Source organism: Arctopsyche grandis, chromosome 11 (genome assembly GCF_051622035.1).
Source record: "Arctopsyche grandis isolate Sample6627 chromosome 11, ASM5162203v2, whole genome shotgun sequence".
Classification (NCBI taxonomy): Eukaryota; Metazoa; Arthropoda; class Insecta; order Trichoptera; family Hydropsychidae; genus Arctopsyche; species Arctopsyche grandis.
In genome coordinates this window covers 909922-935186 of record NC_135365.1, presented here as the reverse complement: position 1 = coordinate 935186, position 25265 = coordinate 909922, and the positions used below count along the sequence as shown (strand labels likewise).

The window sequence follows — 25265 nt, the reverse complement described above, 5'->3', positions numbered from 1 at the left end:
ATTTTTGTTGTTATTCCACCAGAATAGTCGAAATATGATTTTTCGAAGTTGAATTTTATTTAATTCTCATATAAAGACAATTTAATATATTATCCCTCTTAATTAAATTCAAATTCGGGTAAATACGAGTAAATACTTGTACGATCTTTAAGTTCACAATTTTACCGATTTAAAATTCAGCACACTTCCAATTAACCCTTTTAAACGAAAACAAAAAATAGTGTGGCGAGAACACTATCCCAATAAACATGTTTCCCAAGTGAAAATACGTACCTTTGACTTTTGATTTGAACTGGACGACTACTTAGAGAGATTTGAAAGCTGAAAAGTACTACAAATGAAAGATAAAATACCCGACGATAGATTCCAATATTCATTTTGAACAGGAAATTGATAGATTTTGAGACATCGAACTAACAACACCAAGATATAGAAAAATCGCACGATTTAAAAAACACATATATCTCTGAACCTTGAGCCAATCAACATTTTTTATTACCAGATTCGTGTTTACTGGGCATAGATCTATAAAAAAAAGTCATATCTCGTCTCTGAACCAAAAAAAATCATCATTTGTCGAACAGTGTAATAATCTTGTTTTTAAAGAAACTTTTTGGTTACGGAATTGTATTAAATTATATAATAATTTATCATTTTTTTAAATTTAGTTAGAACGCTTCTGACATTTTCCCGCTAAATTTGGAGTATTTTGGTTTGTTCAATGTCCATCTGGTGATCTTTTTTTATTTAATTTATACCAGAAAGGCCTAACAGGTAGCCCCAATGCGCCTTTCTGGCCAGAAGCATTCTACATTTGATACGAGTATTATTAGTACTATACAAAGTAAATACATATCAATTAACATCTACAGAGACATATATGGTCAAATTTGTAAATTTTAAACAATTCAATGAAATTTGAGATTTCTGAAAACTTGAGATTTGTGAGAAAATAGGACCGTTGCCAATTTGTTGGAATCGTTTCAATGAAAATCAGATAAATTGGCGAACTCTGGTAAGAAACGATCGATCAGGAGTCATAAATCCTAGGTATGGACAGAAGAAACCAGTGGGATTTTAACCCATGTCCATTTTGTTTAAAGCATAACGGTTGTAACTGTGCAACGACGTAACATTTGAAGTTATATAGAGGTGTTAAAAACTTCATTTGAAAAGCAAGCTGTCATTTCATCGATCTAACATATGATTTTGGTTTAATTTTATATAATTTTGTAAATGATTGAATTCCCCTAACTCTATGTAAAGTATCAAAGTGATTGGAAAAGTGAAAATGGTTCAAATCAGACAAATTGTGGACAGTTGAGAATTTCATCTAACTAACCAATTCAAACTAATGTAAAAGTTATAAAAAGATTTAAATTTTATAGAGTTCTATGTATATATTTTAATGACATGAATTATATTTTAAAATATGTATGTATGTTGCATATGATTTTAAATGTCAATACTCCTTGAGATGAAGAGTGGGATATCATAATTGTAGCTTAAGAAAAGTTGGGTGATAATGATCTTATAATAATTGAAATATAATAATAAAATTTTGGGAGATTTCAATTTATTGATAATACGAGTAACGTTTTTTGTATACTCCAATTTTCCAAACTTTTTCGTTTGAATAATATGTATTAAATTTCTATTTTAGGTGAACGATTGATTTTTTTTTTGTTCGATTATACTTTTTCCGCTCTCGAGTAGGAGATTGACTCCTTGGAGAATTTTCCGCAAAAGAAGAAAGCGATTTTTTTTCTTATTATTATCGTCCACGCAAAAAGAAAATTTGAACATTCATATTCTTCAAACACACAGATATATTTATCGAGGGTGAAAAAATCTGACGTAACCACTTTGTAACGTTTTTCAAATTTAATTTGATTTTGAAGATTTTCTTTGATTAAAAAACCGACACTCAAAATATTACAATTCAAAGTATATCAGTATTATGTATATATTTACATTGTAAATATGTTTATGTTTTCGACATGAATTGTGTTTATTCGCTTTGAATATTTTGATTAAAAATATTATTATTATGATATTAATTTATCTCAGAAAACATACTCTACATAAATTTAAAAAACGTCTAATAAATGTTTTGTAAACAGGATGCAGAATAATAAACAATGTTGTGGATTTGCTACTTATCTCGGTTGATATAATACTAATATCCTTTCATTCCTTCGTGTGCAAATTTATAAGAATATAAATGTGATATATCATTTATTGACATATTTGTATGTGAACTACTTTACAGTATAAACATTTTAATTAATTGACGGATAAATTAATAAGTAATCTCAAAATGTGTGAAAGTTCGTCGATTAAGATGCATGAGATGTATTTCAAAAAAGGTTTCGATCGTATATTCAAAATGATGCAAATGGAAAAGTTTTGCGACTTAGACGTGGTGATTGGATCTGAAAGGTTTGGATTTGTTTTTAATTTTTCTGTTTTTCATATTTGATTTATAACGTTTTTTTTGTTATATTTTAGTTATCCAGTTCATAGTGTCATTATGGCTGCAAATAGTGACTATTTTCTTGACTTTGATCTAAATTTCTGCAACTTATCTCGAAATGAAGTTAAGATAAGCGGTATTGACAACGATGTGATGAAAAAAATCATATCATTTTGTTATACGGGGAAAATTGGTGGGATGTTGATCTGAAATGATTGTTAAACATGTAGATATTTTTATAAAAAAAACATTCTTTTGTTTTAAGATCTCAATGGAAATATGGTTAGAAAGATATACAGAGCTGCGGAGATTCTAAAAATGCAATCATTGCTACAAACTTGTGAAAATCTTCTGAAAACTGCTATTGACATTAACAACTGTTGTCTTGTAGCAAAATTTGGAAATGCCAATTCGAAAATTTTGGCAAAAGAGTTTATAGAATTCAATTTTAATGAAGTGCTTGTTGTTAAATTTAAAACTATTTTAAATATTCGTACGTTTAGTGAATTAATTATGAATATATTGCTTTAAGGTTTGCTTAACGGAAGAATTTTTGAATATCGAATTCAACCTACTGTTGGATATTTTAAAATCTGACAACCTCAATGTGACTTTGGAGACGACTGTATTTTCAAGTGTCAAACGATGGGTTCAATACGATTATCCGAAAAGAAAAGACCATTTGCATTCCTTGTATGAATTCATCAAACTGCCTTTACTACCTATTGAGGTATAGCTCATGATCCCTGATAGTTTCAAATACAATTTAATACTTTAAGAAAATGTTGTATTCACCTTTTTCAGACACTGTTCGACGAATTGGAACCACTTCACAGTGGAAAATGTTCTTCAATTGTATCGGAAGCGGTTCAATGGAAAACCATTCCAAACAGAAAAACAAAATTTGATTCATCTCGAAACGTTCCCAGAAAATCCGCCGTTGTTGCGTTATCTATCGGTGATTTTCATACAGCAGTAAGTAAATTGTAGAACTTTGATAGGAATCGAATTGACGATGGTAAAATTGTGCTTAAACAATTTCAGACTACGAAAATGGTCATGTTGTATGACCCAGAAACAAATTCAATGACTGAATTTATGGACTTGAAAACGGAAACGAGAAATTTCTGTGCAACCATTCTAGGAGACGAAATCGTTATTATGGCTGGGTTTACTGGCTCATATCAAAATATTAATGAGGTATACAACATACATATGAATGTATGTTATACTTTGAACTATTTTATATTTATCAAATTTTACTCCAAGTATGTATAATATATTGTATGTGAACTGTAAGATATCGTTGTTTTGGTATCCGGACATGTACCCCCTAGTCACATTCCCCTGGCCAAAAACCCCCGAACTCTAGCCCCCCGTGCAAAAAAACCCCGTGCAAATAACCCCCACCATAGATAACATTTGTTTTAAAATAGTAATAAATTATTAATAATAAAGTGAAGTAATAAGAATAAATTAAGTGTGGCAGAGCATGTTGAATTTCTATACAATATTTAATTTCAATTTATTGTTGTAAATAGAATAAATATCAATTTAAAAGATTTTTAGTTACCAGTTAGCGTTTGCGTTCTATGGTATTGAAAGTAAATTTTAATAGAAGTATATATTATCGTTATATTTTTATTATTATATTTTAAATATTTTTAGACTACATGTTGGAATTTGTATAATAAAGAAAAGAGAAGAAAAAGAGATTAAAATACAATTGATTTTGGAGTTTTGTATATTTTCAATTATTATTATTGATAACTGATTTTTTTTTGTTGATTATTGATTATGTATAAAGAATCTGATATTATTAATATCTGTATTTTTCTGACTGACATTTAAGCATTGATACTGACTGTTTATTACAGATACTGTCAATTTTTATAAAATATTTTTAGGCATGGGGGTAAGTGTCATATGATCAAATATCTCCTTCATCCATGGTTTAAATCAAAAACAGTAAAAAAATGTTATTAACATTAGGCAGTACTTCGTTTTCAATATATTATTAAATTAAAAAATTACTGAATTCGTGCACGGATAATAACGAAATAACGAAAGTATTCTTTAAGTATATATGTACATAATATGGTTTGTTAAATTTTAAGGTCTATAGTTATAGTATTAAAACTGGAACGAAGAAATTGCTACCACCGATGTTAGAAATCAGAGGTCATCCTATAGTTGCAGTTATCGATGGATTTATATACGCATTTGGTGGTGCTAATGAAAATACAGAACTAAAAACAGTCGAAAGGTTTTTTTTAATTGAAAATGGTTATTTTAAACACTTTTGTATCATAAACTTCATTTCTTTAATGATTTAGATTCGATCCTACTACTCGGAAATGGACTTTTGCCACCCCGATGATGACAGCTCGAAGAGATGCTGCGGGTGTACTTGTTGACAGTATTTTTTATGCAATTGGTGGATTTAACAATGCTAAAGCGTTAAACAACGTCGAAAGTTATTGTACAACCACTGGAGAATGGAAACAACTCACTCCGATGATAGAAGCGAGGCAAACTCTAACGGTTATACATATATAATAGTTAATTTTTCAGTTTAAAAGTATATCCTTATACTGATATTTTTCGAATTGATCATTGTTTATATATTATTCAAGGTAGCTGCTGCTGGTGGTTTTATATACGCACTTGGTGGATGGATTGGCTCAATTTTGTCGACTGTAGAACGATACGATCTGCAAACTGATACTTGGATAAAGGTTGCTAGTATGAGTGTAGCTAGATATGGTCTTGGAGCATGCGTGTTTGGAGAAAAGTTGATTGCTTATGGTTGGTACTAATTTTTTTCTTTATCTATATATGTACGTAGTAACAATAGATGAAATTTTGTGACCATGCGAAAATTCGAACTAATGTGTATTTTAGGGATTTTTTGAACACCGTTAGTCCTATCTAACTGAAACTTTGTATCGGTTACTGAATTTTGTATCGATATAGGGCTTCCAAGCCGGCTTAAACTGAAACCGAAAAGCCGGCTTTTTGACCATTTATCAAAAAACCGAAAACCGGCTTTTTAAGGTTTTCTTTAATTAATGTAAGACCAATAAAATATTATTGAAAGTATGTAGTTTCAATGAACTACCCAACTTCAGGTATAGAAAACGTTACTATCGCAAATCCTTGTACATACTTGACAACAACAAAACAGTAGTCGTAAACTCAAAAGATTTATGGCAAAATGCATAGGAATTTTCGAAATATAATTGATTTTTCTTCGAAAGAATTGGAAGGCCTTTAAATATTGAGGCCACAAACCTACTTTTATTATGGATTTAAAATGTTCTTGATATGCCGTTTCTAACGAATTTGTTTCCGACATTTGCAACGGTTTGTTTTTGGATTTTTAAACTAAAACAGATGCGTAAAAACAACTTCGAAATGTCTTGATATCTTTTTATCTATATCTATGAATCTCGGCAGTTCTTAATATCTATTCACGATTCCACAATTATAGTTTTTCTGCAAGGTTACACACTATTTTTTTAATAATATTGTTGCGTAGGGGTGGGTGGAGGATCCAAGTAAAAGGCCAACATTCGTTCCATAGCATTTATTGATGATAAAGGAGATACACGTACTGGCAGTGCTCAGTCCAGAATGACATGATATCGCCTACGTACCGCCTTATAAGGGGTAGTTCTCTCAGGACGTCTAATCTGTTTACCTACTGTATAGTCACGTATTCGGATATGTATTCCCACGGTATGAGAAGTGCAATCATTGTTTACCTTACTTGCACTTAGCCTGTCGCTAATCCTTGAAACCACTTATACCAGTCGCACGGTATGCACTTAGTTAATCCGTTAACAGATATCCGTTAAACAGATAATCCTTGAACGGTCACACAGTCTCTGGGATTCTATTCGCTTAATCCGCGGCGTACGTAACATTCTTGATAGTAGCTTATTTAAATCATTTAATTATTTGTGCGTATTTAGGATCTGCATTTTACGGCTGTGATATATTATACAAATTCTATTATTTGTAATATTTGTAATAATAATATAAAATAATGATCTTATGAAAGTTCGTAATGTTTATAACTCAATTTAATTCATAAAAAACTATTTTTTTGCATAATATAATATATATTTACATTTTTTTTCGATATAAAAATTTTAAACTTAAAAAAAAATCTTAATTTTCTAAAACCGGTGAAAGTCGGCCAACCGGCTTTTTATTTGTAAAAAAAACGAAAACCGGCTTTTTATTTCGGGTGGTTTTTTGGAATAGGACGTAAATTTTATCGATAGAAGTTGACAGGAAATGGTACCTCCTCTTTAAGGTGTCTTTTTTTACAAACCTCCTTTACGTTTCACATTAAGACGTCTTTTTTTATATCTCTTACCTCTTATCCGATCGTTTTCATACTTTGCCATATTGCTCATTTTGGTCATTAATATAAGTTAAGGTATCATCCGCCATTACGATGGTGAAAAAATATCGTATTAGACACGTTTTAAAATACTCCATCGTATTACATCGTTTGCCTGCCACATTCATCATTCACATCGGTAGTTTCATTACTTTTCGCCCTGCCATCTCGCTGTCAAATTTTAATTATTTAAACATCTATAAATTTTTCTTTTTTCACTTTATATTTTTAAGTTTTTGAATTCAATTATCTTCCAAACCGCTAATCAAATCTGAATTTTTTTTATATGTAATATAAAAGAGGTGCGAAGAGACACCACTGTGAAGGACCATACATATAAGTTAATTATAAATTTTAGAATTAAGTAATTAAGATGTAGGGGACAGTGGTGTACCTATGGACGAATGTACATATGTACTTGTGGACAATGACTTTATTTCGGTCGTGGAAAATATTTTTGCTACATAATATTCTAGGGAATTATGAACATCGAATATTGGCAACATTCAATCCACCTTTTGGTGCCGCGCGCTGCCAGATTCGAGTTTTTTCGAGAATTTCGTTATTTGGGATCCAAAAGTAAATATTTACCAACGAACTGTTTGTTTTTTCATATTTATTAAAATAACTTTTCATACAAGATATGCATTTAGTTTTGTATAGTGGTTATTTAACTATTTGGTAACGACGATATATGTGTTAAAACGTTATCACAAAGAAGTGTATTTTAATATTAGTTGAATATTTCGTTTTGTTGTACCTTTGGACATTTATTTGGTTGTACCTCTGGACGCGTCCAGAGGTTAAGGTTAGAGGTTCTTGTGAAATTAACAACCAAAAAGACTTTCAAGTATTATGTTGCTGAAGTTATGAATAATCCAATCGAAAATGATATTGAAATTAAGAAACCGATTTCTTATGGTCGATGACAAAATTTATAATATTTCTCAAGAGGAAATTTCTGGGAAATTGCCTCCTCCTCGAGTGGTAGGCCAGTCTGGGAGACTCAAATCACAGTTGGAATTTAATGTAGACCTTGAGAATTTCAACATTGGATGAAATAGTTTACTTTGTATAAATTATCAAATCTGTCCAAAGGTACAACATATGTACACTGTCCATAGGTTCAACATAGTGTTGAACCTTTGGACAATTTTTTTGTCTCTATTATTTTTGCAAAAAATAAAAAAACTGTTATGCTATCATTAACTTTTCTTTTTTAATTTTAATCTTGAATCTTCAACCTATCTAATGACATTAAAAAGTTTGCATAAAACAATAAAGTTGCTGAGCTATGAGTGAAAAAGCGAAAATTGTCCACAGGTACACCACTCTCCCCTATTGTTTAATTAGCTTGATAGCTAAGATAATATATAAATAAATAAATAAATTATAAATTTTATACTTCGATATTTTTTAAATATTTTTTCCTAAGCCGGAAGTAGCACTTATACTCTAGAAAATGGAGGTTTTTTATGTTTGTCTCACAAACTATTTAGTTTATTGAATTGAAATTTCACTATAGACGTATGTACATATAAAATGTATGAAATTTGATAAGCATCTCTCAAACGGAAGTGAAAGTTTACTCTTGTTTGGTTTTTCTTCCACTATTTTTTTCAACCCCTTCAACATGTGTGCGCTTTACGAAAAAATTCAAGTATAATTATTGTATTAATATGATGAAAATAGAAAAGTCACTAAATTTAAAAAACCGAGAATGGGATTTTTTCATCTTAAAAATGTTGTGACAACAATTCTTTCCACACCCCTGAACGTATCAAGCTGAAAATTTATATTTGTATTATTTATATACTAAAATAGAGCTGATAAGGTTTTGGTCAGAATTTGTAAGCCGAAAGTAGTATTAAAATGTATATTTGTATTGTTTATGTACTAACTTAGAGCTGATAAGGTTTTGGTCAGAATTTGTAAACCGGAAGTAGTATTTTTTTTAAAAACAATATTTCATTATTTTATTTTGACCTTTTATATTATTTTTATTTTCTTGATATTTAAAGTGTTTAATAATTATAGTGATTTTAAGTAATAAAAAGTTTTTGAAAAAAATCCGACAACCGGAAGTATAATAGAACTTTTGTCTTGTGTAAATTTACCTAAATTTGCGCTCAATTTGTATCGAAAATGCTCTCATTACCGGTATGTGTGAACACGTGTGTATATTTAATTATCAAATTTTGTTTTTTAACCTTCTTAAATTCCTCAAATACATAGTCATGGGTTGGTCACATCCGATTTTTTTGGTATGAAATTCAACGGTTTCGAAAAATTTAATTTTAATGTTTGGTGCAGGTGGTAGCAATGGTTCTGATACAATCGCCGATTTGGAAGAATACGACCCAGCTACTAATAAATGGCGTACTTTAACATCAACAGTCAAAAGAGGACATTTCAACTTCATAGCTGTTTCCAAAGGTTGGCTGAAACGCTTAAAACCAAATTCAATTAAAAATGAATCTTTATATTCAGAAAACCAATCAATCGCTTAATAAATGTTTGAAAAATTGAACCTATTTTCATTTTATATTTCATTGTAAAATATATCCTTTATGAAAATGGTAGGAGTGTTGCAGTGTTTATAATTCCAAACCCGGGTATGTTGACATCCACAAAGACATCTATGGTCAAATTTGTAAATTTTATACAATTCAACGAAATTCGAGATTTTTGAGAAAATGGGTAAGGTTGCCAGTTTGTTGGAACCGTTTCAATGAAAATCAGATAAATTGGCAAACTCTGGTAAGAAACGATCGACCTGGAGTCATGAGTCCAAGGTATAGACAGCAGAAACCAGTGGGATTTTAACCCATGTCCACTTTGTTTAAAGCATAACGGTTGTAACTGTGCAATGACGTAACATTTGAAGTTATATAGTGGTGTTAAAAACGTCATTTTAAAAGCAAGCTGTCATTTCGTCGATCTAACATATGATTCTGATTTAATTTTATATAATTTTGTAAATGATGGAATTCCCCTAATTCTATGTTAGAGATACTAAAGTATCAAAGTGATTGGAAAAGTGGAAGTGTTTCAAATCAGACAAATTGCGGACAGCTAAGAATGTCATCTAACTAACCAATTCAAACTAATGTAAAATTTGTAAAACGATTTAAATTATATAGACTTCTATGTATATATTTTAATGACGTAATTTTTTTTTTAAAATATGTATGTTGCATATGATTTTAAATGTAAATACTCCCTGAGATGAAGATTGAAATCTCATAATTTTAGCTTAAGAAAAGTTGGGTGATAATGTTAAAATATAATAATAAGATTTCAATTTATTGATAATACGAGTAACTGTTTTTGTATACTGCAATTTTCCGTTTGAATTTTTCTTATTATTATCGTCCACGCAAAAAGAAAAATTAAAAATTCATATTCTTCAAACACACAGATATATAATATTTATCGAGGGTGGAAAAAATCTGACTTAACCACTTTGTAACGTTTTTCAAATTTAATTTGTTTTTGAAGACTTTCTTTGATTCAAAACTGACACTCAAAATATTACAATTCAAAGTATATCAGTATTTTGTATATATTTACATTGTAAATATTTTTATGTTTTCGACGTGAATTGTGTTTATTCGCTTTGAATATTTTGATTAAAAAAATGTTTCTTGCGGTTGACTTTTATGTTGATATTAATTTATCTTAGAAAACATACTTCACATATATTTTAAAAAACGTCAACTATGTAAATGTTTTGAAAACAGGATGCAGAATAATAAACAATGTTGTGGATTTGCTACTTATCTCGGTTGCTATAATACTAATATCCTTTCATTCCTTCGTGTGCAAATTTATAAGAATATAAATGTGATATTTCATTTATTGACATATTTGTATGTGAACTAGCTTCCATTATATACAAACATTATAATTAATTGACGGATAAGTTAATAAGTAATCTCAAAATGTGTGAAAGCTCGTCGATTATACCGCATGAGATGCATTCAAAAAAAGGTTTCGATCGTATATTCAAAATGAAGGAAATGGAAAAGTTTATTGACTTGATCGTGGTGATTGGATCTGAAAGGTTTGTATTTGTCTTTAATTTTTTTCATTTTTATACTTGATTTATGACATTTTTGTTGTTATATTTTAGTTATCCAGTTCACAGTGTCGTTATGGCCGCATATAGTGACTATTTTCTTGATTTTGGACAAAATTCCTGCAACTTATCTCGAAATGAAGTTATGATAAGCGGTATTGACAACGATGTGATGAAAAAAATCATATCATTTTGTTACACTGGGAAAATTGGTGGGATATTGATCTTAAATGATTCTTAAACATGTAGATATTTTTATAAAAAAAAGTATCCTTTTGTTTTAAGATTTCAATGGAAATATGGTTGGAAAGATATACAGAGCTGCGGAGATTCTAAAAATGCAATCATTGCTACAAACTTGTGAAAATCTTCTGAAAACTGCTATTGACATTGACAACTGTTGTCTTGTAACAAAATTTGGAAATGCCAATTCGAAAATTTTGGCAAAAGAGTTTATAGAATTCAATTTTAATGAAGTGCTTGTTGTTAAATTTAAAACTATTACAAATATTCGTACTTTTAGTGAATTAATTATGAATATATTGCTTTAAGGTTAGCTTAACGGAAGAATTTTTGAATATTGAATTCAACATACTGTTGGATATTTTAAAATCTGACAACCTCAATGTGACTTCAGAGACGACTGTATTTTCAAGTGTCAAACGATGGGTTCAATACGATTATCCGAAAAGAAAAGACCATTTGCATTCCTTGTATGAATTCATCAAACTGCCTTTACTACCTATTGAGGTATAGCTCATGATCTCTGATAGTTTCAAATACAATTTAATACTTTAAGGAAATGTTGTATTCACCTTTCTCAGACACTGTTCGACGAATTGGAACCACTTCAAAGTGAAAAATGTTCTTCAATTGTATTGGAAGCGGTTCAATGGAAAACCATTCCACACAGAAGAACAAATTTGGATTCATCTCGAAACGTTCCCAGAAAATCCGCCGTTGTTGCGTTATCTATCGGTGATTATTATACAGCAGTAAGTAAATTGTAGAACTTTGATAGGAATCGAATTGACGATACTAAAATTGTGCTTAAATAATTTCAGACTACAAGAATGGTCATGTTGTACGACCCGGAAACAAATTCAATGACTGAATTTATGGACTTGAAAACAAAAACGAAAAATTTCTGTGCAACCATTCTAGGAGACGAAATTGTTATTATGGCTGGGTTTAATAGCTCATATCAAAATATTAATGAGGTACACAAAATATGCTGTACTCTGGATTATTTTATATTTTACTCCATATATGTATGTATGTACATATGTTGTATGTGAACTGTAAGATGTCGTTGTTTCATTTATGACATATCTCATTAATTCATGGTTTAAATCAAAAACAGTAAAAATGTTACTAACATTGGGCAGTCCTGCGTTTTCAATATATGATTTTAATTTAAAAAATACGGATAAACTTCACCTAAAAAATCTGTACGTATGTATGTACATAATATGGTTTGTTAATTTTTAAGGTCTATAGTTATAGTATTAAAACTGGAATCAAGAATTTGCTACCACCGATGTTAGAAACCAGAGGTCGTCCTATAGTTGCAGTCATCGATGGATGTATATACGCGTTTGGTGGTACTAATGAAAATACAGATCTAAAAACAGTCGAAAGGTTTTTTTAATTGAAAATGGTTATTTTAAACACTTTTGTATCATAAACTTCATTTCTATAATGTTTTAGATTCGATCCTACTACTCAGAAGTGGACTTTTGCCACCCCGATGATGACAGCTCGAAGTGATGCTGCGGGTGTACTTTATGACAGTATTTTTTATGCAATTGGTGGATCAAACAATGTTAAACCGATAAACAACGTCGAAAGTTATTGTACAACTACTAGAAAATGGAAAAAACTCACTCCGATGATGAAAGCGAGGCAAACTCTATCGGTAATATAATATAATAATTTATTTTTCAGTGTAAAAGTGTTTTATACTACTATTTTTCAAATTGATTTTGGTTTTTATATTATTCAAGGTAGTTGCTACTGCTGGTTTTATATACGCACTTGGTGGAAGGACGGAAAATGGTTTGTCGACTGTAGAACGATACGAACCAAAAACTGATACTTGGATTACGGTTGCTAGTATGAGTGTCGCTAGACATGGTCTTGAAACATGCGCCTTTGGAGAAAAGTTGATTGCTTATGGTTGGTATTATTTTTACTTTATCTACGAGTATGTACGTAGTAACAATGGATAAAGTTTTGTGATCATGCGAAAATTCGAACTCGAGATTTTAACTGATTCGAACTCAGAATCGATTACTGATCACGTTTTCGTGATCTAGAAAAAATGTGTGTGTGTGTCTGTGTATTTTGGGGATTTTTGGAACACCGTAAGTCCTATCGAACTGAAACTTAGTATCGGTTACTGAAATTCTTATCAATAGGTGTTAATTTTTTTCAAATTTTTAAGTTGACTGGAAATGGTTCCTCCCCTTATAGGTGTCCTCTTTTTTTAAGTTTTTGAATTCACTTATCACCCAAACCGCTAACTGAATCGGACTGAAGAGAAATAATAGTCTTTATATTTTTTAAATATTTTTAACTGAACCGGAAGTATTACCTTTTGGTTTATTGAACTAAAATTTCATATCTAGAAGTTTAAGCGTAATAACTAAGTATGTGTAAAATTTGGTTTGCATCCCTCAACCGAAAGTGGTTTTACTCTTGTTCGATTTTTCTTCCACTTTTTTTTTCGACCCCTTTAACATGTGTGTTCTTCACGAAAAAAATTCGGGTGTGACCAACCCATGACTTTATCTATGTATTTGAGGAATATAAGGAAGTAGTATTTTTTTTTAAAACAATATTTCAATATTTTATTTTGACCGTTAAAATTATTTTTATTTTCTTGACATTTAATGATTATGATACTGATAGTGATTTTTAGTAATAAAAAAAATTTGAACACAATCAGACAACCGGAAGTAGAACTTTTGTTTTGTGCAAGTTTCCATACATTTGCGCTCAATTTGTATCGCTATCATAGTCATCAGTTCAATATCGAATTTTGTTTTGTGACCTTCTTAAATTCCTCAAACACATAGTCATGGGTTGGTCACATCCGAATTTTTTCGTATGAAATTCAACGGTTTCAAAAAAATTAATTTTAATGTTTGGTGCAGGTGGTAGCAATGGTTCTGATACAATTGCCGATTTGGAAGAATACGACCCAGCTACTAATAAATGGCGTACTTTAACATCAACTGTCAAAAGAGGACATTTCAACTTCATAGCTGTTTCCAAAGGTTGGCTGAAACGCTTAAAACCAAATGCAATTAAAAATTAATCTTTATATTTAAAAAACCAATCAATCGCTTAATAAATCTTTGAAAAATTGAAGCTTTTTTCATTATAAAATATATCCTTTATGAAAATGGTAACAGTGTTGCAGTGTTTGGAATTCTAAACCCGGGTATGTTGATTATGACAAAAATACAAATTTTATTTTTAATTTATATCAAGAAGGCCTTAGGTAACCCCAATGCGCCTTCCTGGCCAGAAACATTGTACATTTAATACAAATATGATTAGTACTATACAACATACATAAATACGTATCAATTAATATCCACATAGACATCTATGGTTAAATTTGTAAATTTACAGCATTTTAAACTATTCGGCAAAATTTGTGATTGCCGAAACCTCGAGATTTTGCGAGAAAATGGGTAAGGTTGCTAATTTTTTGGAATCGTTTCAATGAAAATCAAATAAATTGGCAAACTCTGAAAGGAAACGATTGAGGAGTCAAAAATCCAAGGTCTGGCCAGCAGAAACCACTGGTTTTTGAACCCGTGACCACTCCGTTCAAATCATTATATGCTAACCACTAGTCTATTTTGCTGGTTTCCAACTTTTCTAAAACTTAAGTTACTATGTGGTCATTAATTGGAAACTGTTAATTTGCATAGCATATTTTTCGTAATTTAATATAACCCTCCAAAACTTATCCCAACTGTACTTATTTGGTTTCTATATATTGAAATATTTACTATACATGTTTAAAAAACAAGTCTGTTGTTGATTTTCTTAAATTAAAAACGCTCATCGATCCACAGATAAAGAAAGATTACCATTGAAAGCTCTAAAGTAATGGTTTATAATCAGTACGCAGGAAGGTCGAGAATGATTGGAATATTGTGTGTATGTAAATGTACATTTAAGAAATAACAAGGCTTGAAAAATACGTTACACGATAACATATGTATGCATATATAATATGTAGATAATGTTGCGGGTTTCTTCCTTATCTCGGTTTATATCATATTATTTTATTTATACGTAACTATGTAAATGCACAGAATTTGCACACGATTCGTGTGCAAATTCGTAATCATATAAATACAATATGTGACACTTCAATTAACCACATACATATTTTAGTTTGTATCTTTTGAGTTCTATACACGTTGCTTTCGCCTAGCATATCGTTTAATAATCAACGTCAAAATGTGTGAACGTACTTTGACTAATGTGCATGATATGCATTCAAAAAAAGGGTTCGACCGTATAATAGAAATGAAGAAGCTGGAAAAGTTTTGTGATTTGGATGTTTTAGTTGGATCGCAAACGTTTGTAATTTTCTTATTTTTTGATTTTCCTATTTGGCTTGTATTATTTTGGTTTATATATTTTAGATATCCAGTTCACAGCAACATTATGGCTTCCTATAGTGACTACTTTTATGATTTGAATCCCAATTTTTGCAACTTATCTCGATATTTAGTTGAGATAAACGACATTGACAGCGATGTGATGAAGAAAATCATTACATTTTGTTATACTGGGAAAATTGGTAGGAGTCTCGGATGATTCTTAAGCACGTATTATTTATTTTTAAAAAAATATGCATCCTTTTGTTTTAAGATCTCAATGGAGATGGTGTTGAAAATATATACAAGGCTGCCGAGATTCTAAGAATTCAATCGTTGCTAGAAATGTGCGGAAATTTTTTGGAAAATACCATCAACAATAACAACTGCTTTCTTGTGGCGAAATTCGGAAGTTACAATTCGAAAATTTTAGCAAAAGAGTTCATAGAATTCAATTTTAATGAAGTGCTTGTCGTTAAATATAAAAATATCACATATATTTTTACTTTTAGTGAATTAATCGTGAATTGATTGCTTTAAGGTGTGTTTGACTGAAGCATTTCTGACAATTGAATTCAATCTACTTGTGGAAATTTTAAAATCTGACAACCTCAATGTAGCTTCAGAGTCGATTGTTTTTTCAAGTGTCAAACGATGGGTGAACCATGATTTTTCCAAACGAAAAGATTATTTGAATTCGTTGTACGAATTCATCAAACTGCCTTTGCTACCTACTGAGGTTTAACCAAGATCCCTTGATAGTTATAAATTAATATATTTTGTACTAAAACATTTTATATTCATTTGTATCAGATACTATTCGACGAATTGGCACCATTTATTAGTGGAAACAATTCATCGATTGTATCCGAAGCGATTCAATGGAAAACCATTCCAAACAGAAGAACACAATTAGATTCATTAAGAAACGTTCCCCGGAAATCAGCCATTCTCGCTTTATCTCTCGGCGATCATAATGTAGAAGTAAGTTTATTGCTTATAGTTAAATCAAAATTTGACTGTCTCTATTAAAATAATACGTGTTTAAATTTCAGTTTACAAAAATGGCCATGTTGTACGATCCAGAGACAAATTCGATGACCGAATTCATGGATTTGAAAACAGAAACAAAAAATTTCAGTGCTGTCATTTTTGGAGACGAAATCGTTATTATGGGTGGATATACTGGTACAAATGTATTTCGTAATGAGGTATATTATTAATTTTTACGGTGATTTTATTTTATTTTATGTGTATACATATATTTTTTTTACATTTTAAAGGTTTTTAGTTACAATGTTAGAACTGGTTTAAAGAGTGTGCTACCACCAATGTTAGAAACTAGATCCCGTCCTGTAGTTATAGTCATAGATGGATTTCTATACGCAATTGGTGGTTTTGACGGAAAATCACAATTAAAAACAGCTGAGCGGTATTGATTTTTAATCCTAAAAACATATGAATATATTTCTAGACACTTCAATTCTATGGCGTTTCAGATTCGATCCGTCTTCTCAGACGTGGACTTATATCGATCCGATGATGACAGCCCGAAATGATCATAACGGCGTACTTCTTGACAATATTTTGTATATAATTGGAGGCTTTTATGTTACGCATTTAAATAGCGTCGAAAGTTATTGTCCAAGCAGTGGAAAATGGAAAAACCTCAGTCCGATGATAGATCGGAGGCAGTTTCCAGGGGTTGGTGTAGTGCTTTTTCCGCTATAAATGATGTCATCTGAGTTTTTTTTAATAGATTTTTTAAACATTATTCCAGGTGGGTGCTGCTGGTGGTTTTATATATGCAATTGGTGGATGGATTGGCTCAAATTTGTCGACTGTAGAACGCTACAATCCAAAAACTGACACTTGGATTAAGATGGCCAGTATGAGTGTCGCCAGATATGCTCTTGGAGTATGTGCCTATGGAGAAAAGTTGCTGGCTTACGGTTTGTATTTTATTTTTAGTATGAAATTCAATATTTTCTAATTTCATACTAATATGTTAATAATGAAAACAGGTGGTGGAAATGGCAGTGTTACAATTGCTGATTTGGAGGAATACGATCCAGCTACGAATAAATGGCGTACTTTAACATCGACAGTCAAAAGAGGACATTTCAATTTCATAACTGTTTCTAAGGGTTGGCTCAAACGTTTGAAACCAAGTGCTGTTCCAAATTAATAACTATATTGTACAAGTGTACGATTTTTAAAAATAAATCTTTTAAATGAACCTCTCGTCTTTATTTCATACTTTGTTAAAATAATGAAATTGTAAGCGTTGACCAAAACGAAACTTATTTTAGGCTAATATTTTTTTCTCCATACTGGATATCATATTCCTAAGGTTTTAATATTAGTAGTCTCATTCAAAAAATCTTCACGTACAAATTTTTGCATATTTTCATACATATGCACAAATTTGTCATGTACACTTAATTTGTGTACATTGTCATACATTGATGCAAACTTTAAATTCCCCACAATAGACCTAATAGGAAATTTTTAGAAAAAAACGCTGACGTTGAATGATTGTACTGTTCGACAAATGACGACTTTTTTTTGGTTCAGAGACGAGATATGACTTTTCTTATAGATCTATGCCCAGTGAATACGAATCAGGTAATAAAAAATGTTGACTGGTTTGAGATTCTATCTGAGTTTGAGTATTTTATCTTTCATTTGTAGTACTTTTCAGATTTCAAATCTCGCTAAGTAGTCGTCCAGTTCAAATCAAAAGTCAAAAGTACGTATTTTCACTTGGGATTTTTTCCCAGAGTTAATACTATTTTATATTGAGTATTTTCTATTGATACATGTCTATTGGTATAGTTCTCTGGCCACACTATTTTTTGTTTTCATTAAACAGGGTTAATTGGAAGTGTGCTGAATTTTAAATCGGTAAAATTGCGAGCTAAAAGCTCGAACTAGTATTTACTCGTATTTACACGAATATGAATTGAATTAATATGGATAATATATTAAATTGTTTTTATATGAGAATAAAATAAAATTCCACTTAGAAAAATCATATTTCGACACTTTTGTTATATGTATGATAAAATTTATGTATGAAGAAATGTTTAAAAAATTTTCATAAATTACATATACATATGTACCAAGTACCAACTAATACTAAAAACGAGCCAATTGCAAACTTCTACGTTTGAAATAGATCATTATGTCATTAAAATATGCGTGAAAATTTAAGAAATAGTTAAGTGATTTTTTAATATATGTTATGCAACATCCTTCTAAACGTTAAAAGTTTCGTTATAACACTTATATAAAATGGAAGCAGAAACCTACGAAGCGATGGTATTGAATTATACGAAACTTGTTCAGAAAGGTAGTGAATGTGAGATCAAATGATCGATTATTAGATTCATTCATTTTTGACCCGCCATATTTTCTTATCGCATCTGGTGCGGCCGATATGAAAATTTCCACGCCGTTTTCCCGATAAATCGACGTGTTTTTCCGTCCGCGTTATTACGACGCGAAAAGGTCACACTCTCTTTCCTCGTTTATTTTTAGTGTCTCAATTTCATCCACGTTTCTCGCAATAAATCTGCACACGGCGTGTATACTGTAACAATTAACGTCCCCGGTAGACAATAAGACCCCTGATGGATGAGAGCTTTTAACATAAATTCGATTAGACCATCTTCTATCGCCTGGGGAGAGACATCTTAAGTAAGTGTTGTGTTTTAGTTTCTGTGCGTGTGCAATGCTTATGTATAATATACATCGTAATATATGTTATATAATATATGGAGATAGTTAGGATGAGTGATACTTGAACTTTGACAGGCGAGAATTCCTCATGTGAAAACAAACTTGTTAAATTTAGTAGTAGGAACAATATGCTGCCCAAAAAAGAAAAGCTTGAGTTACTCAGAGCGAGCTCTATAATATTTTATTATATAATATATTGTGAATATTTGTTTATCTTAACTATAGTTGGCTCTACTATAATATTATACAAATGGATCCTAAAAAATGTTAATCCCAAGGCAGTGTCCTAAATGTTGTGTTTTATGTCATCTCTATTCCTAGAATTATATAATACATTCATAAATGTAATATGTAGTTTTCAATACATAAGTAATTTAAAGAAAAAGTCTAGTAAATAAAAGGATTTATTATAAAAATCTACACAATACATAATTTCAAAATAATCTTTATATGTATGTATCATACAAAGTATCAATAGAAGTTTTGTTATCGTGAGAAGTTTTTCAAACTCGGTATCAATATCTGATTACATTTCAGTAATTAATGAAATGAAATAGTCTTGACTAATGAAATTACATATATACTAATTTTTTTTCAAGTTTTCAAATCGACTGGAAGTGCTTTCACGTATGCATACAGACATATGTAGGTTTTTTTTATATAATTTTTTTTATACCCTAAAACAGTAAATGAAATGAAGTAAATCTTTTTTACAAAAAACAATTATGATAAATATCAGATAATATTATTTTTTTGAATATTTTTTTGTCAACCGAAAGTAGTATTATACCTTTAGTAGTATGTGATAATTTAAATGTGTTTCACGTTCATTTCCGTAATTATTGATTGTATTAAACTAAAATTTCGTATATAAAGCAAAGTAAGGCTAAAAAGATTTTTAAACAAAAAAATAAGAGCTAATTATAAAAATATAAAAATCTTTTCAAACCCATGAAGAAGAAATGAAACTCAAAATTACCACCACAGAAGTGAGAAGGAGGACTCTAGCATGCATTATAAAACGACATTTGAACATAAAAATAAATAATTTTAGCAAAATTTTTGTTTTATTTGGCATTAGATGTTAAAATTCGGTATTTCCTTGCATCAATTCAGGACTGCCATCAGGAGAATCTTAATTGATTGATCCATTTCTATTTCTATAATATATATTTTATTTTTATTATAATCTTTATCCAATATTATATCACTTTCTCGTTATCCATCTCGTTATTATATCAAATCCGTCCCGTTTTTTCTGTCTGCCTTTATGGTGTCGAAACTTGGACCATGAAGGCGGCGGATAGACGGAGAATCGATGCCTTTGAGATGTGGTCCTAGAGACGGCTACTGCGCGTGCCTTGGACCGACAAACGCACGAATGTGTCTATTCTTGAAGAATTAAAAATCAAGGATAGGATTTTCTTTTTCATTTATTTGTCTCTATGTACCATTTTATGTAATACCTGTAATATATAATTGGGCTCAGATGCTATTTTATTACATTTATTAATTATTTTATGCATTTTTAAATGTATTGTCTGTTGATTTTTCAATAAATAAATTAAAGTCACTTGTGAATGGCGACCTTTGTTCGGCCCGCTCCGTCAATTTTGTTTTTACACCCCAATTCTGATAATTGGTAAGACATCTGCACAAGTGATATGTTAGAAGAAAGGAAAATAAGCAGGCATGTTTTTAAAAAGGTTTGACCTCTTAAGAAAAATTTAGTTCTTCTATTAAAGACAAAAAAACATATTGTGCCTCTAATATTTTTTTTGTTAACACAGATGGTCGTTTTTGTTTTTATTTGGTTGAATAAACATAATAAAACCAAAAAAAAAATAATTCACTAAAATACAACTTTCAACTTGGGCAGTATTAGCAATAAAGTGAGACTTTGATGTTTTTACTAAACATATTTAAAAATGAAATAAAAAAAAAACCGAAATTTTTTTACCGAGGTACACATATATATGTACATATGTGAATCAAACTGTTCTAAATGATATGATCTATCAACCATTTAAGGCTGTGCAATTAGTTTCATAACACCTGTATACATATGAAATAAGATCCAGCTTAAAATAAAGTTCTATGATAAATTTGATGAAGCTTTGTCAACCGAAAGTGGCAGTTTACTCATGTTCTTAATTCAAAGAGCATATTATCAATGAACGAATTCTCTATGGTTAGCGTTTGAAGATTTCGAGGGTTCTTAAGATTGTTAACCTTTGAAGGACGGAGCGTCGAGATTGAATGAGTGTCCCGAACCGGGGTCGAGTAATACCCCAGTATTTTTTAATCAAAATACAGCTTTTCTCAATACAAATGGGTTCAATATATATCTTATTAACCATTTTATACATCAACATAAAAATATTTAGCCTTATAGCATGTTTTTGACTATTTTTGCATTAAAAAATAACGACAAGCATCAACACGAAAATGGACTTAGTTAAGGCCAACAGGCGACTGCATGACTCAAATGCACGAGCCAAAAGCGACGAAAACAATAGCTCACGAAAATATAGCTGTCTCTTTCTCTCGCATTGATTCATCGATCAACAAGAATATGCAAGCGAACAGTCAAAAACATGACTTATCGCTACCGCCTTTAAATCATACTTTGGAACGTAGAAATGCATAAATGTATTTTTTTACGATGTACTCTTTTCTAAATCATACAAAATCTATCAAAATAAATTGTTTGTAGTTCATTCTAGAAATACAAGAAATATAGGGTGTATAGCTTTGAAAACCACATAAAACATAAAAATTGGGGCACTTGCTTACCCCACTTCGGTGAGGGAGGGCTAAATAAATGAATTCGTGTGGAGTATAAAAATATTAAACATCAAATATAAATATTAAAATAATATTTTCTGGTTTCTCAAAACAACTATCTATTCATAATTTTAATATACAAACATTATTATATTTTGCAGATTGAACACATTTTGTTTTCATAATTTTCTCTCCAATAGTTGATACATATATTACGGATATTATATAATATCCGTACTTATAATAGCTTCGTAATAACCACAAAATTGTTTTAGATAAGACCTACACACATATACTCTCATAAGGTGAAAAGTTCACGTAAGCTATCACGTTACTGAGATAATTAGTCTTGTTTACACTAATTAACAAAACTCTACTATGTCTTCTTTTAAACTAAAAGTATGATTATTTTGATACATATATTTAACCCACAATTTCCAGCATATAAAACATGACAATTCTAATTAAATTAAAGAAAATCAATTAATATTCAATAACTACAGATCGCTCGAATATGAAAACAAAGCTACCCAGAAAACATTCGACTCACCCCAAAAACTTCCCTCCGTGTACAATTAATCATCCCTCTGAATTATACCGTCTCGTAAAACGCCATCTTTCAACGACGCCGATCGCCTTTTATATTATAATTTATTATATATGTACAAAGAGAATGAAATGCGAAACGTCTTAGTGGCCTTTCTTCTTGAAGTTTTTTACAATTTGAAAATTCACCCCTGGGGTCGAAATCGGTATCGGTTTTCCATCGATGGAAACGTCGATGAAAGTGTTACAAGATGAAAGCTTAATTTAATGAAAGGTGTAAGTATGCAAATCGCCTTGAAACAAAGTACATCTAAGCCTAAGTAAACTTCATTATTATCAGTACATGTGTCACACTTTGATGAAGATATATGAGGTTGTTTTACAATCAATTTTCCATATACATATATTCAAGTGAATTTAATTTAATTATTTTTAATTTGAAATAATTAAATTAAATTTCAATCTAAAAAAACACTAACTGAAAATTACTACATGGGCAAAAAAATTATAACATCAATTAGGTCAGTAATTTTTTTATTAGATTCATCAAAATGTCCTGTCAAATAAAATTAAATAATCACCGACGTACATAAATATTTTTCATATCCAAAAAATAATTTTTGCGTGATAATTAAAATAAACTGACCATTTAATTGAAGTTATAACTGACCATTTAATTTAAATCGCTTATCAATGTAGTCGACTAACCAGTAGGGAAAAGATACACCATTGATTTGGGGCACACCTAATTTAATAAGTAACACCATTGATTTATAGCACACCTTAAACACTGACTAACCAAAATTGTACGATATGTGTCTTCAACACTTAATTGTTTTAAATAAGAGTATATAAACTCATAACTTAGAATTTAAATAAGTCATCACCATCGACTCCGCAAGTGACAATCAGTCATCACTAGTGCTTCCAATCCCGGAAGGTTTCTTCAGCACTGGGATTGCGGTGCTGGGAATTTCCGATCCCGGGAACCCGGTGCTAGCACCGGGATTTCAAATGTATAAGAAAAAAAAGTTCAATTGCATGTTTTCATATTTCAAAAACGTTCAATTGCATTTTGCAAACTCTCCCGATGTTTCACGCAAAAAATACTCCCATATTGGCGTACTAATTTTGAGAGTTTGGCTACATTCTACATAGTTGACGGATGTTTACCAACTTTTATACATAACTTGGTAAAATTTCAGTTCAATAAATTAAAGGATTTCTTAGAAACACACAAAAAACCTTGATTCTCTAAAGTCTAAATTAAAAGTACTACTTTCGATTTAGGCAAAAAATATTGGGGTATAATATTAATAATTTTTATTACATGTAAGAAATTTCAGTCCGATTTGTTGAGTGGTTTGGGAGATAGTTTAACTCAAAAACTTAAAAAGAAAGAGGACACCTATAAGGGGAGGTACCATTTCCGGTCAACTTAAAAATTTAAAAAAAAAGTACTGTGTATCGATAAAAATTTCAGTAACCAATAAGTTTCAGTTCGATAGGACGAACAGTCCCCAAAATACACTGACTCACAATAAATATACAGACACTCGCACAGAAACACAGACAAATACACATTTTTTTCTAGATCACGTAAACGTGATCAGTGGTCGATTCTGAGTTCGAATCAGTTAAAATATGCATCAAATATCATTGCAGTTGAGCACAATATGTGCGACACAACACAGACCGTTCATACCATTTCGTGGAAACGGCAAGCCGGCGTCGAAACAGGTGGAAGAAACGGGTGGCAAACAAATGGACTATGACTTTCATTGCTTATCCCACCATTGTTCATTGTATAATGTTGGTTTATGTTTTTTTCTATTTAATTTTTGCCAGCACCGTAATCCCGGTATTCAGACTAGTTTCAGCACCGGGATTCGCGGTACCACAAAACACTTGGATTGGAAGCCTTAGTCATCACCATCTAGACTTCAAGAGTGATAGTCATCACCATCAAGACTGCGAGAGTGGTAGTCGATACCATAGAGACTCCGAGTGTAGCAGTGAACACATCAGCAGCATAACAAAGTTAAATAGTGAAACAGTTATATTGTATCTCATTTAAATTCTCCATTCCATAATTAAATCTGTCGTTTTACAAATATATCTACCAATAAGATAAATTTAACATTTTAATAATAATAAAGAAATCTTGGTTAGTTAACCAAGTAGTTTAAAAAAAAAGGAAAAACTATTTAATCTTTCATTGGAACGTGACAGTATACACAAATAACAGTCGAAACAATATTTATTGTTTGAAATTATCATTTTAATTCATATTCAATTCACCTGCTAATAATATACGGTTCACAATTTACACATCGATGACTTCAAACAGCCACGAATCGCATAAAGGCAAGCTTCAGAGACAATTTGTGTATAGCAATATTGGTAAATCCTACCTACAATCTCTAAGACCCGTTTAATTAGAGCCGGATTCACAGTAGAACGCGTACCGGCAAGATTGAATTGCACGCATACACTTTAGCGTGAAATTGACTATGCGCTTCGTATGCAATAATTATTCGGTTCAAATGCCAGATTTATGAAATTCTTGTGAAATTGTTTCCGGAACGG

The 25265-nt window shown here is 30.6% G+C and overlaps 6 protein-coding genes across 6 annotated transcripts in view; 5 read left to right on the top strand and 1 right to left on the bottom strand.

Moving 5' to 3' along the window:
* Window positions 1-25265, bottom strand: part of LOC143919146 (uncharacterized) — a 1208594-nt gene that overhangs the window by 960191 nt on the left and 223138 nt on the right. The window lies entirely within an intron of this gene.
* Window positions 1-25265, top strand: part of LOC143919067 (uncharacterized) — a 267168-nt gene that overhangs the window by 147030 nt on the left and 94873 nt on the right. The gene's annotated exons all lie outside the window — the stretch shown is intronic.
* The window catches only part of LOC143919063 (uncharacterized), a 266223-nt gene that overhangs the window by 152787 nt on the left and 88171 nt on the right, over window positions 1-25265 (top strand). The gene's annotated exons all lie outside the window — the stretch shown is intronic.
* Window positions 2141-9423, top strand: LOC143918837 (kelch-like protein 1). Its single transcript, XM_077440911.1, has 10 exons — window positions 2141-2442; window positions 2512-2669; window positions 2742-2932; window positions 3009-3206; window positions 3281-3451; window positions 3521-3676; window positions 4594-4742; window positions 4813-5020; window positions 5113-5284; window positions 9204-9423. The coding sequence occupies exons 1-10, from the start codon at window positions 2321-2323 to the stop codon at window positions 9398-9400; spliced, it is 1722 nt and encodes a 573-aa protein (XP_077297037.1). The 5' UTR covers window positions 2141-2320; the 3' UTR covers window positions 9401-9423.
* Window positions 10729-14344, top strand: LOC143918659 (kelch-like protein 25). The gene is made up of 10 exons (XM_077440605.1): window positions 10729-10956; window positions 11026-11183; window positions 11257-11447; window positions 11524-11721; window positions 11796-11966; window positions 12036-12191; window positions 12464-12612; window positions 12682-12889; window positions 12978-13149; window positions 14130-14344. The coding sequence occupies exons 1-10, from the start codon at window positions 10835-10837 to the stop codon at window positions 14291-14293; spliced, it is 1689 nt and encodes a 562-aa protein (XP_077296731.1). The 5' UTR covers window positions 10729-10834; the 3' UTR covers window positions 14294-14344.
* On the top strand, window positions 15351-17837 carry LOC143919400 (kelch-like protein 28). Its single transcript, XM_077441707.1, has 10 exons — window positions 15351-15578; window positions 15645-15802; window positions 15874-16064; window positions 16141-16338; window positions 16413-16583; window positions 16655-16810; window positions 16883-17031; window positions 17099-17303; window positions 17380-17551; window positions 17624-17837. Exons 1-10 carry the CDS (start codon window positions 15457-15459, stop codon window positions 17785-17787), a joined length of 1686 nt encoding a protein of 561 aa, XP_077297833.1. The 5' UTR covers window positions 15351-15456; the 3' UTR covers window positions 17788-17837.

Excerpts from the sequence above, each read along its gene's own strand:
- LOC143918837 (XM_077440911.1), top strand. The coding sequence starts at position 2,321 with ATGTGTGAAAGTTCGTCGATTAAGATGCATGAGATGTATTTCAAAAAA. Across the intron at positions 3,452-3,520 it reads TCGGTGATTTTCATACAGCA|ACTACGAAAATGGTCATGTT; the intron begins GTAAGTAAATTG and ends AAACAATTTCAG. Across the intron at positions 4,743-4,812 it reads GAACTAAAAACAGTCGAAAG|ATTCGATCCTACTACTCGGA; the intron begins GTTTTTTTTAAT and ends TTAATGATTTAG.
- LOC143918659 (XM_077440605.1), top strand. The coding sequence starts at position 10,835 with ATGTGTGAAAGCTCGTCGATTATACCGCATGAGATGCATTCAAAAAAA. Across the intron at positions 12,192-12,463 it reads CATATCAAAATATTAATGAG|GTCTATAGTTATAGTATTAA; the intron begins GTACACAAAATA and ends TTAATTTTTAAG. Across the intron at positions 13,150-14,129 it reads AGAAAAGTTGATTGCTTATG|GTGGTAGCAATGGTTCTGAT; the intron begins GTTGGTATTATT and ends TGTTTGGTGCAG.
- LOC143919400 (XM_077441707.1), top strand. The coding sequence starts at position 15,457 with ATGTGTGAACGTACTTTGACTAATGTGCATGATATGCATTCAAAAAAA. Across the intron at positions 15,803-15,873 it reads TTGTTATACTGGGAAAATTG|ATCTCAATGGAGATGGTGTT; the intron begins GTAGGAGTCTCG and ends TTTTGTTTTAAG. Across the intron at positions 17,552-17,623 it reads AGAAAAGTTGCTGGCTTACG|GTGGTGGAAATGGCAGTGTT; the intron begins GTTTGTATTTTA and ends TAATGAAAACAG.